The sequence below is a fragment of the Rhinoderma darwinii genome, chromosome 8, assembly GCF_050947455.1.
Source record: "Rhinoderma darwinii isolate aRhiDar2 chromosome 8, aRhiDar2.hap1, whole genome shotgun sequence".
Lineage (NCBI taxonomy): Eukaryota > Metazoa > Chordata > Amphibia > Anura > Rhinodermatidae > Rhinoderma > Rhinoderma darwinii.
The window spans coordinates 12,409,102-12,428,721 of NC_134694.1; the positions used below are offsets into that span (position 1 = coordinate 12,409,102).

Below are 19,620 nucleotides of genomic sequence, written 5' to 3' on the forward strand. Positions count from 1 at the left end.
AAACCGGACAGGGTGACATAATGAAATCCGTCTTGGCATTCTAGACAAACCGTTTTTTTTGGGGGGGGGGGGGGGGGGGGGGGGGTAATTACCTGTGCCAATTTGCTGGCAAACTGATTGACTTCATTCACCCTCTCCTCATGAGCTGCCAAGTCAGTCTGAAACTCCTCAAACTTTTTCTGCAAGACCTCTACGTGTTCAAGATCTTGTCCCAGCTCCTCGGAAGTCACAATGGCCTCCTGTCATGATCAGAATAAATACATTAGGTAGCAACAAGAGCCATACAGGAGAATACATTTTTGGGGATTCTGTGAGGTAGGGTCCGCACCAACCACAAAGACAAAAAGTATGCAGTGGTCTGTCGAGCACCTGAACCCCTTTGGCGCTGCTCTGTGATTTCCATCATTGCAAGTCTTCAACGCAATGCTCACAACAGTCCCCATCCTAAAGAAAGGCCAACAGTATCTGAGCTGCAGTACCAAGAGAAGCCACACTATGCTGTGCCTGTAGGGGCCCTCTGCTGAACTGCTGGGGCCAGACCCCACCGATCAAACACCAATGACCTATCTTAAGTCCCAGAAAACCCCTTTAACAAACAAATCTGCCAAACTTGTCTTCAGACATTTGAACTATTTACCTTGTCGTTGATCCAGTCTAGAACATCCTCACATTCCCGCAGGTACTGGACCAACTTCTGTGCCTGTTGCAGCTTAATCCCCTTTTCTTGCATTTTCAAAAGCAGCAGCTCCCACAGACGGTGCAGCTCTCCTAGACGTACCTGCAGAATAAGAAAAGTATCATGAACGGCCCATCATACTGTGAGTGTACGCGTAACCATCAAGGCACAAAATGTACATCTTCCTGAAGAAGAAGCCGAAAAACTCCAAACAAGGCAGGAAATAAAAGGAGGAAGGAAAAATTATATAAAAAAAACTCCTGAGCGCGGAGATGTTCTATACAAAGTTGATATAGGAAAGTTGATTTAGTACCAACCCATAAGGTCTCAGTGTGCCAAGGGGTATGAGGCGGCCAATGATTCCATTCTACAGGCTGTCATAAAACAGCCTACATCTCTGCTTCCCTCTATGCGTATAAAAGGTAGAGCCATGTGGGCGGAGCCTGTGAGAGAGAGAGTACACAGAGTCCCTATGATTCCATACTATAGGGCCCTAGGCACGGTGTGCCTCCATACAGTGCGGTGATAAGAGATCTAAGGGGTTAGGGGATGGCCATTTATCCAACATATTTGTATAGATGTTCTCCCTCAATATAATCAGTTTTACCGAGCTACAATACAAGGAATAAGATGGTGTGGGAAGCAGTTTCCAGAGGTGAAGTCTAGAGAGTTTGATAGTTGGAAGCCACGGGTATAGAGGTCATGCAGCAGGAAAGTAGGAAGTGATCACTGCACGTCCAGACACTTCCACCTACGCGTATGTGAGACCCGACTTGTACGCTGGTCACTATTGGTCGCTGAGCGGTCCGGTATGGCGTGAAAGACTAAACCACAAATATGCAAGTCAACAACTTGTGTTCCATGTCACAGATATCGCCAGGTTTAGTATCAGTGCATGTAAAAAGCGGATATCACACAGTAATGGACCAATGACCATTATTACGGTCACATTTGTTTAACACAAGAGGACACTGCGCAAATATTTATAGACTCAATGGGGGGTCCCGCTATTAAAAAAACAACTTGCCCTTGACCACCAATAAGATACCAGATTGCATATTCTATTCTCTAACCAACACTTGGAAATAGACACGGTTTGCTAAGAGAAGCAGGTTGCCCAAGATTAGAGAAACCTGGCTGCTTTCCTATAAAAATAGCACCACACCTGTCCGCAGGTTGCGTGTGGTATTGCGGCTCAGCACCATTCACTTATTAGAGCGAAGCCGAAATATCAGCCAACTCATGGACAGTTTCTGCGCTGTTTCTGGTAGAAAGCAACAGTGTTTTTCTAATCCTAGACAACCCCTTTAACTCTAGATACTTCTAGGCAGGATTACATGTAAGGCCTCATTCATATGGTTAACATGCAGAGCTAAATATGGATCAGTTTTATCTACACTTACATCCATACGGATAATAAAGCTCTATTTTAGGTCAATATTTTTCATACTTATTTCTCCTATAGGGCAGATACGATATATAAATATGGATGTAAACATGGAAATAAGGCTGTAGGACTGTTTTACACAGGGGTGATAGCGGTGCAGTCCTACCAGGACAACCATTTTCCATAGGCCCTATTAGGACATTGAGATAGGATTGCTTAAAGTTAGTCTCAAAGCCTAAGGCTGCACTACTGAGGGATTCGGATAACAATTAGATTAAACTTTATTAGATTGAGTCATATTGTACAAAAATTATTTTGTTAGATCGCCCTTATAAAGGACCGGTCACTTCTCCGGACAGGTCTAATTTAGTAAATACTGACTACTGGGTGTTAACATTCCCCTGGTCAATGGGACGTCACCCTACACAAACGGACACTGGCTGATCAGTGCTGACCTATTGAGACTAGGAGAACGTTGACAGCCAGTCAATCGAAATCATACATTTCCAGGAGGAATAACAGAGGAACAGCAACGTCGAGTTCTAAGAAAAGATGCTCCAGATTGGTTATTTTATGGTGAATACAAGTATTTAGTAAAGCAGACATGTCAGGAGAGGTGACCGGTCCTCTTGAAACCTCGCCGTTTGGCTTCGGTCACTTTAGACGGAACACAATTCACAGACGGCAGAGGTCAACATTAACCAGGAATACTCTGTTATTCCAGCTGTTGGACTCCCGTTAAATTAGTCCAAGATGATAAGAAGAATAGAAGTGTTCAGATACTCACTCTGATGGTCTCCGATGAAAAGTGGGACTCGGTAATCATCAGGTTTCCGGTGCTGTCCAGTTTTACAATAGCTTCGGCATTGGCCTGTACTTCTGCCTCGAAGGCCTGGTGTTTCTGAAGTTTCCCCTAGAAGCATATAATCCTTGTATTAACCCCTCCGTCACAGTACACCAGCATATTCCCTCCAACAGTACGTCTTTATTGTACATTGTAGTTGGACAACAGCAGGATAGCCAAATGCAACGCTGCAGAACATCTCACCTGGAGGTTAGTTGGATCCTTGTAGTTCTCATCGGATGCGATCTGGAGTTTCTCCTGGATCCATTTCTCAAGCTCGTCAGCATCGCGTTGGAAGAACTGGAAGCGATAGGAGTCCTCCAGCTTCTGCCGACGGATGGTGGACAGCTCCTTGAACCGCAGGTAACGGTCTAGAACCTGCTGGCGTCGATCCTGGATGTCCTCCGCCGTCTCCAACACTCTGATCCCACTTGAATCCATTTTCTGAAAGAAACAGAAAAAAAGTCTAGTAAGACCACGATAGAAACCCAGAAAGGGATAAACAAAGGGATAGCTGCGCTGATCAATGAATGATAATGAACTTATAGAGCAGTCCCTAGCCTCCGCCTGCGGCGGGTACCACATTCGCTGGCAGAGGGTACAACTGGCGAGAGCTCCACTGACCGCAAAGACAAAAGGGCTATGTTGCTTTTCCAAGTGCTGGGCTCCTTTGGCGCCCGTAGGCTGCGGTCATTTTTTTTTTCTTCAGGAAACACTATGGCAATCTTTTACACAAAATCATTAACCAAATTTGCACCCCCCTCCCCCCAAATACACATTCCTGTTGGTGGATCCAGTCTATGTATATGTATTAGGGGCTGCTAGAAACTATTAAAAAGGGAAGATTCGATCAGAAGTGACCTTCACAAATGATTCAATTGTCCCCCTCCAGGGATAAGCTGCACCAGAGCTAATGGCCCTCAGGGGTTTGTTTTTTTTGCCACATCCTCTATACAGCAGGGATCTCCAGCTGGTGGCTCTCTAGCCTGCAGCAGTCATGGCACGGTGGGAGTTGTAGTTTTGCAGCAGCTGGAGAGCCCCAGGTTGCAGATCACGGCTATAGAGGACGGATGACAGTATTTTGACCTTGAGGAGAGTGGACAGTGAAGGGATCGATGTGCACGTCCAACTGAAGCAGGAACAAGCTACAACCCTCTCCTCCGTAATACGGCAAAACAACGGCAAGAAAAAATAAAATGCAAGTTAGAAGAAAAGGATTCATATTTTTTTATGTCATCTGTCGCCCACACAATACAATGAAAAACAAACATGGCAGAGGGATGACATAACGATACAGAAGCAATCTATAGCAATCTATTGCGCTGCGCTAAAGGCGCATACATTACTTTAGTGCAAAGAGCCCGAGCGGCTCTATCTTAGTTTATAGGTTGGAGTTTTTACCAAATAAAGCCGTCAAGGCAAACGAATGAGCGCTGCTGCTGCTGTACTGGAGGAAAGTACAATGGACAGATGGAAAGACACATTCCACTAGCTGACAGCCACACCTATAACCAGCTCCCCTCCCCCACACACATGACTCCCCAGCTCAGCTCTGGGTTGTTGTTTTTTTTTTCCCCGGATAGATCTGGAGCGTTACGAGCCACATTCCTCTTCGCTGCCATCGCATGAAGAAAAGCAGCCAGACAGCAGCGGACGCGATCTGGTAGAACTGCAGCCAATTGTCTATGCAATGAGCTTTTAGGGATCAACCCCAGGGCTGGAATTTCACACTGCGGTTTTTGTGCGATTACAGCAAATTGCAACATTACGTTAGCGAAAAGCAGCAAGAAATAAACCAAAACACCAGATTGATACCACACGGCGGATTTAGGTGCTCATACGAATTACATGAAATGTGACGTGATCAGCCGTGTATATAACGTGTACGGGGTGTTGTGATGTTTCTGCGGGAGAGAAGCCCTCAACCTTAAAAACACATGCACACTGGGCCGATACTGTAAGGGTGTGCGCCCCCCACGTTGTGGCCGCTGCATGCAGATGAAACCATGCCCACATGCGGCGGGCCAATAGCCACACAACTTTTTCAGTAACACCGTGGTAATACCCGCAAACTAATGAGACCATTGGCCGACACATGTGGGCGTGGTTTTGTTCACATGCGGCCACCACAACGTGGGAACGTACCCTTGGTATATTTAGCTGCAGTTTTTCGATGTGGAATCCGCATCGAAAACCCGCTACTAAACGAATGGGAATGAGGTTTAGAGCAAATCTGTCACCTCTCCCGACAGGTCTGTTTTAGTAAATAATTGTATTCCCCATGAAATCAACATATATTCTTAATAATCTGCAATGTTCGATTCCTCTATTATTCCTCCTAGAAATGTATGAATAAATTGACATCTTTGTGGTTACCAGTTTGGGGGGGGGGGTGTCCCTACGCAGTGTGACATTATCCAATCAGTGCTGACAGTGACTGTAAGGACACACCCCTTTGACAAGGCGAATGGTAACACCCAGTTGTCAATTTATTTGTAAATCTCCATGAGCAGTAACAGAGGAATGGGACATACCATAGTGCTAAGAAGAGATGTTCCAGAATTGTTATATTATGAGGAATAAACCGATTTACTAAAAACAGACATGTCAGGAGAGGCGACAGGTTTTCTTAAAAGAGGTTTCCCCACAAATTGACATTTATGACCTATCCACAGGAGACAGCCAAGTACATCGAATGGAGCAGCAGTCCTTGACAGCCGATGAGAAGTCCTCCTCACTGAGGTTGTGCAGGGAGGCGAAACGATCGTGGTGGGTGGGGGGGGGGGGGTCATACATTTATCACATCTTCTGTGGATACGTGATAAACGCCAAATATGTGAAACCACCTTTAATATATTCAGCAGAGAACAAAATGTATAGATTTGAGGGCATACTACTTTGTAACAGGTGAAATCCGTGGCAAACGTGGATGGGACACCAGCAGATTTCATGCACATTTCCTCCAGCTGCAACACCTCCTCTGGCAGCCATTATCTCCTACTGAAACAAAGGATCAGCCCCCGATAGACATTATACTGTAGACACTATGAGCCATTTAAACCCCCCCCCCCCATGCAAATTTACCGCTCAGTAGATACGTTGATGGCCATTAACAGTTAACGCAAAAAGTTAGGAACCAGCAACAAAACTTCTAGAAACATTTGCCACCACGTCCAGCCGCAATCTATACTATATAATAATAGTGCACCCCATGCAGAGTCTCATGCCACCTTACGTCCCAGTGTTCACGAATTAAAGTAGCAGTACCTATTCTAGAACAGGGGAGAACGCTTCCAATGAGAGGAGTAAGGCCTAGTTCAAAAGGTTTTTTTTTGACAGGAAGGGAAAAAAATAATAAAATAAAAATCTGCCGCGAAATTCCTTCAAGAATTTGGAGGAAGTTCTCACTGCCAGCGTTTTAGGACACTTTTTTTTTGCCCGAGGCCGTTGAATCTAGTGCAAAAATGCTCAAAACCAGCGCCGCAGGTTCGCTCTGCCTAACATTGATTTCAATGGAAGGTCAGAGGTCGAAAGCGCTAGAAGAGCATGCTGCTTTTTTTTCGCGATCAACCAAAAACTGCACGGAAAAAAGTTTTGGGGCGTGGTTTGAGACGCAATTTCCGCGCCCAAAAAAAAATAGTGTGAACTGACCCTATGGCCTCATGCACACGACCGTAGTGGTATGCACGGCCTGTGATTTACGGCCGCAGAGTGTCACCCGTGGGCCACCCAGAAATCACGGGCCGTGCACATTAATTTCAACGAGCCTTGACCGCAAAATGCAGCCGTAATAAGACGTGCTATCTTTTTGCGGTCCAGGCTCCCAGGCAATGCACGGACCATGGAAACCACGGTCGTGTGCGTGGGCCCATAGAAATGAATGCGGCCGCAAAACCAAATAGGTCTAAGGGTGCATGTTTTAAAAACCCTATTCCGACTCCACCCATATAGTATAGATCTACTTTACAAACACACACATTAACATGGGCGCCACAGTTCCCACAGGAGTTGATCCCCGGCTTTCCCAGACCCCTGAAGGACAGATCTGCCTAACTCTACAGGGCTATGCGGGCAGGGGATGCATCGCTTATATAGGCAGAATCGCTAGTCATCTTTCTTACATCAAGAGTTAATTTGCTCACGTATCTCCAGGGGTTTATTTGGCAGCTCCCACCCTATGAAATGTACTGGACCGGGCCCCATCCTCCTGGAGCACGGTTTCCCGATGGTGAGAATTGTCTCATGGCGCCTGGAATGTGGAGGAAGGACGTACAGCGATATCTTCACGTATAAACACTGAACAGCAGAGTTCCCTTAATATTGTGTATGCGACTATATCCTGCACACAACGCCTTAAAAGTGCCCCCCCCCCCACCCCACACGGCCGTGATGTTAGATACTATTCAGGGGTTTCTTAGTTAGATCTGCTTCTGAGAAAGCGGGGTGCCCATTACATGACCTCCAGTACAGCTCCCACCCCTTCCCTGGAGTCTCGGAGGACGAGTTATGAAGAGACATTGTATAACTAGGCAGATTTGGCATCCAAGAAGCTAGATGACCTTCCAGGGGAAATATTAACAGTGGCCATATTGGCTTCCATCTATACTAGTTCGGATCGAATAGCAAATCTGCCACTTCCCTGCATGTTTGGCATTCAGAACTCTAGGAAAGCTGGGTGACACCCCCTTTGGGAGCTGTATTGGAAGCCATATAGGCGGTCACCTAACTTTTCAGAAATAAGTCTAACTAAGAAACAGCTGAATACATTTTTTAACTTCACAGTAGAGGATTATTCAAGGCGGTTAACACTTGAGGTGGGTTTAGATAGTAAGCTCTTTGGGCTAGATGCTCTAGGGAACCGGTGTAATGAATTGTGACTATTATTCAGATCTGTGTGTGTGATGTTTTGAGGTTGTGGACCACCCCGGCCTCCATGCTGGTATTAACTGGATAATAGGCGGTGTGATAGTCAGCAGAGGTGCGCATTGTTCTGGAAGGGCTGCGGGCATCACTAAGGGACTGATCTCTCCTGCTGCAGATTGGCACCGGGCGGACAGGGTGACGTCAGCCAAAAACCTACCCAGCGGCATCGTTCTGCAGAGAACACACCAGTACTAACGCAGCCGGAATATTAACAGCCTCAGTGCAGACTCCCAGGAAGCTAAGAAAGCCCTGGCGATGCAGTTCACAGCATTACCACAAAGCAAGATCCTGCAGAGCTTCCAAGTTCATTCACCGGCTCATATGACCGCGGTGCTATGTCTGCATTTACATAAGCCAAGGCTGGCCCCAGTGCAAGAAGGCAACATACCCACACCCCCCTCCTAGAACGGGAGGGCTCAGCTCTTGTGGGCCCCTCTTCCTGACCCTAGCAAGATGGAAAGGCATTGTGATAGGCTAATTGGCTTCCTATGTAATTGGCCTAGTGCCTGTTGACAATCTGTGTGCAGAAAGTATTAACCCTTCAGCTATACTCCGGTTGAAAGTCAATTTACACGAGCGTTCTTTTTGATGCAGCGTGACTTTTCCATGAATATAAACGGAGAGTCTATCCTGAGATCTGATGAGCGGTGGGGTCCAACCCCGTATCCTCCACCAATCAACAAAATCGCAGAAATACCGCAGAGCTGAATAGATCACGGTGGCTGGATATACATTGAGAAGGCCTCTTACTCCTGGTTGGTGGGAATTCGTTTCGGGGTTCAGACCCCCTCCCACCCCAATCATACATCAATGTATATTGTAGAAAATAGGAAAATGCAATTGGATCTCAAGTCTAAATAAAATTTTAAAAAAATCAAAATGATTATAATTCTCATTCGTGGTGATCCGGGCTCCAAGTAAGGAACTTTGCCCTGTTATATGTCCCATCGGTATTTATGTCACTGCCGCCCTATCAGCACTCGCCAGCTTCAGATAAGGCTGCATTCATTCCTCATAAACGCCACATTACTGCGGAATCCATCACGGAGGGTATAGAAGGCCGCCCGCCCCTCCCTTCTGCATCTCACTGATAACAGCAGAACCTTCCGCACCTCACATTCTACAGAGGACCCTGGAAAACAATTTACACCTCAATGTAAAACTAAGAAAGGGGGGGGGTGTAGTTCTCTGCATCTACTGGGGTAGCGCTGTGCTGAGAAAGAAGCCCCTTCATCCTAGGGATCAGTGGCATATCGTACCCAGATAGAGCACCATTCAATACCGGGCACGTCACCCCAATAGGAAGGACTCATGCAGGACCACAGAGCCCCATGCAAGGGGTCTTTAATCCATTGTGTATACAGCACCACACAACAGATATACAAGAAATGCACGGTCACATGATGGGAGTTGTAGTTTTACTACAGCTATAGTCAGGAATGATACCTGGTCTTCTCTCCTTACCATCATTCATGCACCAATTCCTTGAAACATTAGAGGGGTTCTCGTGACTTTTATACTGATGGCCTGTCCTTAATATAGGTAATCGATATCAGATCGGTGGGGTCTGACCCTGCTCTCCGTGTCTCTGTACGGTACGGTTACACGGAGATCATTTCCCCTAGAAGCAGCGCTTCTTCCCTCCGTAATACGGCATCCGATGGAACATTTTTATTCTCAATGGATTCATTCAGAATCGAACAAAAAAAGCCCCCTATATAAAACCGGAGGCATACGGAGTTACAGTAGGGTCCCAAGGACTCGAGTGCCATGTTGCAGATCTATATAAATATCTAGTTGTGATTTTCAAGTTTCAGCAAATTAGTATTTTTTTTGTATAGTTATAAGTTATACAATTTTCCAATATACTTTCTATATTAAAGGTGTTTACCCATAACAAATATTTATCACCTATCCACAGGATAGGTGGGTGATCGGTGGGGGTCCGACCGCTGGGAGCCCCATAGGAATGGAGCAGTACAGCGCATGCTTGGTCACCGCTACATTCATTTCTATTGGTCTCCTAGGATTGGCAAGGTAAGCCTGTTCTCGTGATCGGTGGGGGTCCCACCGATCAGATATTTATCACCTGTCCTGTGGATAGGTGAAATATTGGTTATGGGAAAAACCTTTTAATTCCTCACGGTTCTCAATATCTCTGCTTGCTGTTATTCAGTAGGAACATTCATGGTTTACTTCAAGTGGATACAATTCTGTCCGTGGTCATGTGATGGACACACAGGTGCACAGCTCGTTACAGTATGTGTATCAGAGCTGTGTCTTGATCCCAGCACCTGTGTGTCCATCACATGACCATGGATAGAATTGTATCCATTGGAAGTAAACAATGAATGTTCCTACGGAATAACAGCAAGCAGAGATCTTGAAAAACTTGAGGAATACAGAGGGTATATTGGAAAGTTTTTTAACTTAATTACACAAAAAAAAAAGAAAAAAACATTAACTTGCTGAAACCAGACAAACCCCTTTAACATGACGAGTCTTAAAAGCATTGCGATTGCAGGCATTTCATCCATCATATCTATTCACACAATACATCCATATAAAAACCATCTACATATACACCCAGTGCCGCACCCTTCGTTACCAGCCACTCAATAGCTGCCATTAAGCAGATTTCACATCATAATGAACATTTCACTATTCCAGTGATTCCTCTCTGCTATGCGACGACACAGGGGAGGCATCCTGAGCATCCAATAAAACACATTTCAATGGAGGTATTTATAGACCAGCAATGCAATCACTTTGCACTTTGTGCTGGCAGCGCTGCATGCGACTCTCAATATGTGTCACAATGGCGTGAGGAGGATCACGAAACCGTCCAGCGACCGCCACAGACTCCTGAATGCCATCACTACATAACTTCACCCCCCGACACACGCGTTACTATTGACCTAGGGGCATTACAGTTCAGTAGTCTGGGTGACCAGACCACCGCTGTGGGAACAGTAATGGTGGCCATACCGGCTTTCCCAGATATCTGAACAGCAAACCTGCCTAGTTATTCGGTGAGGTCTCCCGATGACATAAGCCTGTTTAACCACACAGATTTGGCATTCATGTCTCCAGGAAAGCTGGTCACCATTAGAATGCCCACAGGGCTGGTCATCCAGCTCAGAAAGTTGGTGTCAATCACCTGTGGGAGCAGTAATGGTTGCTGCTCGCCTCTGTCAGCACCGGTTCTCGTAAACGAGGCGTTGGATTTCCTATACAGCAGTGAAACGTTTATAAGACCACCTCACCTAGTGGGTTTTTATTCCACGATGACATCGTGTAGTCTGACCACAATATAACCCTCCGCGCCTAATATATAACGATCTAACAGAAAATCCAACCCGATTGACCATAGCAACCAATCAGAGCTCAGCTGGCATTTTTTAAATGGCTCTGGAAGAGTGAAAGCTGCACCGTGATTGGCCCGTTTTATACGGTTAGACAGTTATATCTGTATTCTGCAAAGAGCTGGTACATGACAATTCTGACTAAAAACCATTAAATATTTGCATCCTGGCGCTGCCCCGCTGTCCTGGCAGAAACAACCGACCAATGGCTTCTGCTGAACACAGAAGAGATGGATTAAACCTACTGAAGAGGCAGTTGACTATCGCAACCAATCACATTACAGCTTTCATGCTCCAATGCGGCGCCGAAAAATAAAAGCTAGACTCTGATTGGTCGCCAGGGGCCATTGCTCCAGTTCTCTTTTCTCCTACAACAGAGCCCTTGTAGTTGGCAGTTATGAAGGCATTTAACAAAAATACCTGTACCTAATCAATTTTATGTCAAGTAGCGATTACGGGGGCAGATATTTCCCTAAATTCCCGGGTCAGGCTTCATGCACACAACCGTAAGGCTCCACGCACACGACCGTGCCCGTAATTACGGGCACAGACTGCCACGCACAGCCGGCCGTATTCCCATTATAAAGTACAGGAGCACGGTCCATAAAAAAATAAAACGTGTCCTATTGTGTTTCGGCAAGTTTCTACGTCACGGACACCTTCCCGTAAATATATGGGGAGGTATCAGTCAGCAAAAGAAATGAATGGGCCCATAATTACGGTCCCTAATAATGGGCGATTTTACGGCCGTGTGCATGGGGCCTAAGGGTTTTTATTGTCCACCAATATGGATCCGGAAATACGGATGCACAACCCGCAATTGCAGAAGCACAGACGTATATGGGCAAGTGCAGGCAAGAATAGGACATGTTCTATATTTTACGGCCCGGACACACATCCGTAAACATACGCAAAGGCGTTCATGGCCTGTAGAAATTAATGGGTCTGCAATTTCATCCGTAATTACGGCTGAAAACTACGGTCGTATGCAATAGGCCTCAGTCCTCATTTTCACTAGTCGCAGCCGCTCCCCAGAATGAAGTGGCTGATAACAGGGAACAACAAGTTGCCTTCACCTGTACAGAAAAGCCTTACAAGCAATACTTGGGATTACCGTTCCTTTACGGCATCTACATGTCCTCCATAGGACTTATGTGAAGCTGCATTTCCAGAGAAAACCAGTTCTGCAGCTACATGTTGGTGTCCTGATCCGCAGCGAGGAGTGCGGCTGGTCGGACGGGATCACTTCAAGGTTGCGGCGTGCGAGTTTGATGCCGAGGATGATCTCGGAAAATAATTGCTTATATGAATGTAAACCACACATGGCTTCTTAAATACAAGGGTCTTTGACCTGCAGAGGCGGCCATTTTGTGGAAGGACTTATATTCATTCACCTTATTAACTTACTATTGAGACAGCCATAGATTTTAGTCAGTGGATCCCTCCAATTTCAACGAGATCCACTGACCTTTCTATGGGGTCTGACAGATCGAAAAAAACATTTTGTCAGTTTTCTTTTCTTTTTGTCTTTGGTTCCCGGCAGATTGACCATTTCCTCGATATACATGGATGAAATAACATTTGTTATGGATACTCGGGAGCGCGGGTCACAAGACATTAGTCAGGGCAGAATCTTCTCTAGCAATTATCTATACATTCCAGAATTAACCCTTCAGGTACGTCCACGCAAGGCGGAAACCAGCAAAGCGCAACTTTCCTTCCGCCTATGGATAAAAGATCTGTGGCTGCATCATTTGACATAAAAAACGGCGGTATATTATAGTACACACACCCATGTAACAGCTGATGTAGCAGAGTCGATTTGGTCTCTTTGCACAAATCATGGTGATATCACAATCTTATGTAAACCACAACTTAGTCCTGACCAGAAGATGGGTTTGCTACAAATTGCCTGTGTTGTTTCCATACGACTGCAGTCATTCATCAGGATGCATAAAATATGGAGTTAGGGGTTAAGTGACATACTCAGCTCTACTACAGCTGTATACACACTAGTATTTATTACAGTACTTGCTGGTGCAGAAGACAAGCCTACAGCCAGTCTGCAGAGATCCAAATCCCGCCCAGAGGACTGCAGAACTTTCTTGTAATAAACAAGTCCGGAGCGCTGCCAAATGCCGCACCTTCCACACTGCTGCATCAGAACCAGCGCAGCACAGCAGTCAAGCTTGAGGTCCACGTTTTAGCTCTACCCATCAATCCCCTTAGTTTAGTGCTCCTCAGACTATGGCTCTACAGATGTTTCCAAACTACAACTCCCATCATGTTCTGACAGCTGCAGACACTGGTTTAGATTGGAAGCTCTTCTGTACTTATTTGACCAGTGCACTCGTAGTTATTGCATCTTTACATGTTATTTACCTTTCATATCACACTGCCCAGCGCCACAGAAAATTATAGTCCTGTAAATCCTAGAAATTATATTCTGCGGAAACCTGGGTGACATATGAGCCCATTGCAGCTCGCACACACACACATTTTCCAAAATCCTGAACGGCATGTATGACTAATATACATCCTGCTCTCATAAACACAAGGCAAATTTGCTGTACAGAAGATTGAGAAAGCTGGGTGACAACCCTTGTGGGAGATGTGCCGGTGGTCACCCAACTTTCCCAAAAACAGAATTTAACGTTCTTTAATATTTTTAAAATGACGGTTAAGAAACGATCCCCTTTGCATAATTTCTACGGACCACTTCCCTAGAATTCTACTACTCCGATTATAGAATACTGGAATAGTAGCCAGAATAAGGCTGTGATGCAACCGGATTATGTAGAAAACGATGAGCCCGGTGATGCAAGGCTGTGCCCCGAGGACTAGACTGCTGTATACAGAATAAGTGATCATGCAAAATCAGAACACATTATAGATGCACGCCAAGACCACACAATATAGACGTGACCCCCAAAAAGCAGAGGACACGTAAAAGGGTTCATAGAGATGCAAATAGATAGCAGAGAGCAGGAACACATCACGGCACATGCGGATACCTGGACTCGGATCTTACGGAGGGACAACATGGCGGAACACAGACCACTCTGCCCCTTTAAAAACAGGACAGGTAAATGTAGCCATAGATCAGTCTTATACAATCAGTCACCAATCACATTGTCAGATCTCCCAGCACCTCCATAGCTAGGACTGCAGGGCACCATTATCAAGGGTTGCCAGGGTGGTCCAGCTATGTGCGGGCACGGTGCCAGCTAACCGGACTAATTAGCAATCTATGACAGCGGGGGATGTTGCTGCCCCTCAGGAAATCATTAGAATTAAGTTTGCAAAGTCACCGCTGCGGAGTTGTAAGGTTATTATTGGAGTTACCTCTGGAGAATACGTTTCATTTCTTAGTTTCTGGCCCGTACTGCGGCAGCCCTGAAGTAAAGATGTTAAAGGGGCGACAGCACCTAAGCGGACGCCTCACAATCACGGTCTTTCTAAGCACCATAGCAACTGGTACACTTCTATGTATTATCCGACTGCCCACACGCGTGTTCAGAGCCTCGGTCGCGGCTTCCATTAACATTGATGGAACGGAGAAAGCAACTTACAGCGCTATTTTTGACATAATAAACACCAGAATTCTGGCGGACCCCACTAGAGAGAATATAGTCCAACAGGTTCCGCCAGTATCCAACTGAAACCTATCCCGCATAGTTGCCACGGCTCGGTTATAAACAGAAGCCATGACGCTTATGTGAGCAGACAGAATCATCAGCTTATACTTTTACCCCTACAAATGAGAAAAAAAAAAAAATCACTGGTAAATAGAAGATCTCAACTTTAGTTATCTCAGATACTGGAAAAGCAGAGTGACAACCAATATGGCCGCCAAGATAGCCCTTATTGTCACCCAGTTCTCTCCTGCTCATATCCAGGGTGACAACCAATATGGCCGCCATTACAGCACCTGCCGGCATGGTCATTCAGAAACTGAATGTTTGCAGGAAAGCCGGGTAAAGACCAATACGGCTGCCGCAAGGGATGGGACTAGAGCCGGGGTCAGAAACCTATGGCACGCCAGCTGTTGTGAAACTACAGTTCCCAGCATGCCCTGGCTGCAACAATAAACTCTTTGGCTGTCAGGGCAATGGGAGTTGTCATTTCACAACAGCTGGAGTGCTGACCCCTCACTAGAGTATATATACAGTCCATCACTGCATAACCGGGCTGCCTGGAGCCTGGGAAATCGGGGTGATCACTCCCCTGTGGGGTGGAATGGTGGCCATATTGGCTGCTTAGCTTTTCCAGAATGGACAACTCCACTACTTCTATTTACTGAGGATTTTTTTCTTAGAGGGGAAATCCTCTTTATAGCATAACCTCGATAAGCATCTCGTGTTAGTAACTTCATTGAAATGTATTAGTGGCGTGGAAGACAAGACATTAGAGTAAACCTAAGCACTTGCCAAGACGGAGCAGATGGGGGTCACACACGGAGGGCAGCTGGCTTGGGCACAGATATGAGAGCACGCCTGGAATCCTTAGTATGCAGGGCATGTGTGCATGGCGAGAGCATAACTCCCCACACACAGGGCGAGATCACGCCGCCTTCACAAATCAAAGACTTTACACGGCTCTTACAATGAAGATTTAAAAGGTTTTGCAAATGGCGGTCAGAAAATGCAAACTCCACCTTGGAGCCCCTGTAATTATTTTACTAGAGAATTGAATAACTGGCAATTCCTAACGTATCGTGAGTCACTCACAATACAAGTGGTCAGGTAACCAAATCCATAGTAAAAAAGGTTTGTGGCGCCATAAAGTAAGCAGCATTTATGGAATCCGGATCCCGGTCAATGAAGGGGTGGCAACACATAGGCGGCATATACCAGGGTATTGCCAGGATACAGGTAGGGCAATGACAGGAACTGCAGGTTATTCTTAGATCACGCTCATTAACGGGGCGATTTTGCGAATGATATAATACTAGTTATGCAATCGCTTTTTATAACGGCGCCAAGCTAGAGCGTCATTTTTTATATTCTGCAAAGAACACGTTTTCATCCATATAGGTCAACGAACTACAAACGGGTATCACTCCAACACTACAACTCCCAGCAAGCCATGACAGCCACATGCTGGGTGTCGTCGTTTCGAACCCACTAGAGAGCCACACCGCTGATATAGGTAAAGCTGTCTGATAATTTAGGGGATCATGTCTAAAATAAAAAAAGTCTTTAGGATGAAGATGGGAAGAGATTATTAGACCTTGTATAGTGAAACCCCATACCCCCGGGGGCAGAGGGCACAGCCAAGGGAGAAAAGCGGCTGGGTGGGGGCAGGAGTCCATGCCGAGAAGGTCCTTGTCCTGGGAAATGACATGGCTCATATTTTCCTGAATGACATTCTTGCAGTTAACGCCCTACTACACCCATAGCAATGTACAACATGGCCCGCCGGGAACAATGCAACACAAGCAGCTGGGAGGGTAGGGGTTAACATTTCTGCAGCTCCGAGCAGCCTTGGGAACAGGATTAAAAATGTATGTACTGGTGGGCTGGATATGGGACAGAAATAGGATTGTTTGCACAGGAAAGGAGAGATTTAAAGGGAACCCGGCTTTTCATCCCCTATCTGGTCTCATAGCCATTGTTTGCTAATGCGTTTCATTAGTCCTGGACTGGCGGGGGTGTCCTGTTTAGATAAACCCTGTACATATTGTGGGGGCGCGTAGACAAGCCTGGACCTCCGCTTGGCCAGAACATTCATTATACACAGTTATTTGGGGCACATGATATATGGGCTATTTGGGTTTCCAAAAAGCGACTCAATAGCAAGAGACTCGTCAAATTGAGGAGGGGGGGGGGGGGTCAGCTCCAGAGCAATGCACAAATATCAATGGCTGTCAATTGTTTTCAATGGATGACAGCGGTTTCCATGGGTGGTAATAGGAAATATTACAAGCATACCCAGAATAATATTGTATCAATTATACAAAAATATATACAGTAATACATGGATAATAAAAAAAATAAACATCAGATGATCGACACAAACCAGAGCACATAATGCATTCAGGCCACCAAATATCACGTCGTCTATATACCCTACTGACGCAGACATTTTCTAGAAGAACCACATTGCAGCGATTGGGTAACGCAGTCACCCCGCATCCCAATACACAAGAGCGATCGCAATCGTCCAACCAGACACCTCCCATTCATTTCTACGGAAGGCGAGCAGTCAATAGCTCCAACTACCGCATACCGTAGGAAGCCGCGCCAAGCTGCCCATAGACGATGCGATGTTTTCTACGGTCGTCCGTAGTCACCTATATTTTGCTACAATCTGATATTTTTTTTTGCATAGAAATTTTTGGCAAAAAAAATGGACGGATTGAATACTTGCAAATTATCGGTGGCGATAATGGTGCGCGATATAATCGCCAAATATGGGTTGTATTGGTTAAGTCATAGGTGCGTCTATGTCCAGCTTTAGCAAACGCACAGAAATCGATCACTATGCCGGAGAGTGGCTTATACAATGCATTGCTATTGTTTGCAGCCTGCGATAGAGACTCAATAATAGAGTATCTGCAGCCTGGAGACATGTGGGGGAGCCGGTAGACGGGACAGGGTGGGGTGTCGGAATGGGGGACAGGGGTGCGGCCTCACCAGTTCTGAGGGCGTTTTGCACTCCAGCTTCCTCTCCGGATCTTCGTCTGAACGCTTCGGTAGAGTCTCGCCGTTTTTATAGCCGGGGCCCGAAGCGCTGACGTCACCTTCCGCAACCTCTCCGGAAAAGCACGAAGATTCCCCGAGCTCTAGAGACACGCCCACCGCTCCGAACCTGACTGCGGCCTCTACACGAAGATGAACGAGGACTTCCGGAAACTTCCGAGGGCGTGAAGGATGAAATGGCTTGTGTAGGAAGAGGAAAAATGGCGGCTCAGCTGTGAACAATATATAAGACCAGGGAGAAGTCAGCTTTTTAAATAAACGCAAATAGCTTTCTAGTTAATGTGGAAATGGCTTAAATACCAATTCTTTATATTAAATCATCACCTAAAGCGAAATTCATCAAAACTGGTGCAATGAAAAAGTAGAGTAGTTGTCCATGGCAACCAATCAGATTTCATTTTCAGAGGCTCCTTTGAAAATGAAAGCGGCTATCTGATTGGCTGCTATGAGCAATGACTCCATTTTTTCGTTGCACCAGTTTTGATAAATATCTTTCATTATTTTAATACAGGGAAGCTGAGAAACATTAAAATCTCCTGTGACGTCCCGGTCTACAGGTTCAGACTATATACCTCCCCTCTGATCCTCATGAAGGTGTAGTCAGATATGGCAGAGGACAGAGCATGCTGCCAATATACATGGCGGCCATATTCAGGGTTCATCTAAGGCGCCTTTCATACTGCGTTTTATAGTCTATGATTGACGTATACGCCAGGAAAATGCATCTGACGTATATGTTATACGGCGGCTGTGCCGGATGTCTAACAGTGGCGCCCATCACCATCATTAACCTTGTCATGGCGTATACGGTAAACGGATACCACGATAGTCTATGGGGGAAGAATGCCACGGTTAGGCATCCGATTAACTGATCCATCACCCATAGGCTATAATGGTATACGTTTAGCAGATACATCATGAAAAGCTATTAAAGAGTCTGACGTATCCGTTAAACCGACGCCACACAGTGGCATCAGTCAGCCATATACGTATTTTTACTGGATGCCTCTGGATAGAATAGTGTGGGTCTACTATGCTATTTTATCAAGCAAGAAACGCGGAATACCCGCCGTATACCGCCCGTCAAATGTCTTTTGGTCTGGTCGGTATATTGAGATGCGGCGGGAGCTTTCCAGACGCATACGAAAAACGTGCAGATAAAACACTGTGAAAGGAGCCTGCGTATTTTACGGCTGTTTTTGGAGCTGTTTTTCAATAGAGTCAATGAAAAACGGCTCCAAAAACGTCCCAAGAAACGACCTGCACTTCTTTTTACGCGTGTCTTTTTACGCGCTGTATTTAGAAAACAACGGGTAAAATTACGCCTCGTGGGAACAGAACACCGTAAATCCCATTGCAAGCAATGGGCAGATGTTTGGAGGGGTAATGGTGCCGTATTTTCAGGCATAATTCGAGGCGTAAAACGCCCGAATTGCGTCTGAAACCATTGCGTGTGCACATACCCTCATAGTTTAAGCGATCAGAATCATTTTTTTAATTGGAGAATCAATCCCATCCTTATAATCACCTTCCCATGTGTGCCACTTCACCGGTGGGTGCCCGCAAAGCGAAAAGATTTGTAATGCTGCTCAGTTCAGAAAAAATTATTCATAATCTAGTGGCAAAGTCACCATGACAGGGGACAGAAAGGAGTAGCCTACAGTGTTAGCAAAGATGGTGCAGCCATAGGCACAGCCTGAATCTCTTGGCGTCTGGACCAG

The 19,620-nt window shown here is 45.9% G+C and overlaps 1 protein-coding gene across 4 annotated transcripts in view; it reads right to left on the bottom strand.

Moving 5' to 3' along the window:
• Nucleotides 1-17,917, bottom strand: part of SPTAN1 (spectrin alpha, non-erythrocytic 1) — a 45,583-nt gene extending 27,666 nt beyond the window's left edge. For all 4 annotated transcript variants that reach the window (XM_075835116.1, XM_075835115.1, XM_075835114.1 and 1 more), the window contains exons 1-5: nt 17,834-17,917; nt 3,112-3,351; nt 2,851-2,976; nt 638-778; nt 93-239 (exon numbers count right to left, since the gene is read on the bottom strand). In XM_075835116.1, coding sequence (XP_075691231.1) covers nt 93-239; nt 638-778; nt 2,851-2,976; nt 3,112-3,348 — 651 coding nt within the window. In that variant the 5' untranslated portion in view covers nt 3,349-3,351; nt 17,834-17,917. The remainder of the gene's footprint in view (nt 1-92; nt 240-637; nt 779-2,850; nt 2,977-3,111; nt 3,352-17,833) is intronic.
• Between the last annotated feature and the right edge of the window lie 1,703 nt (nt 17,918-19,620).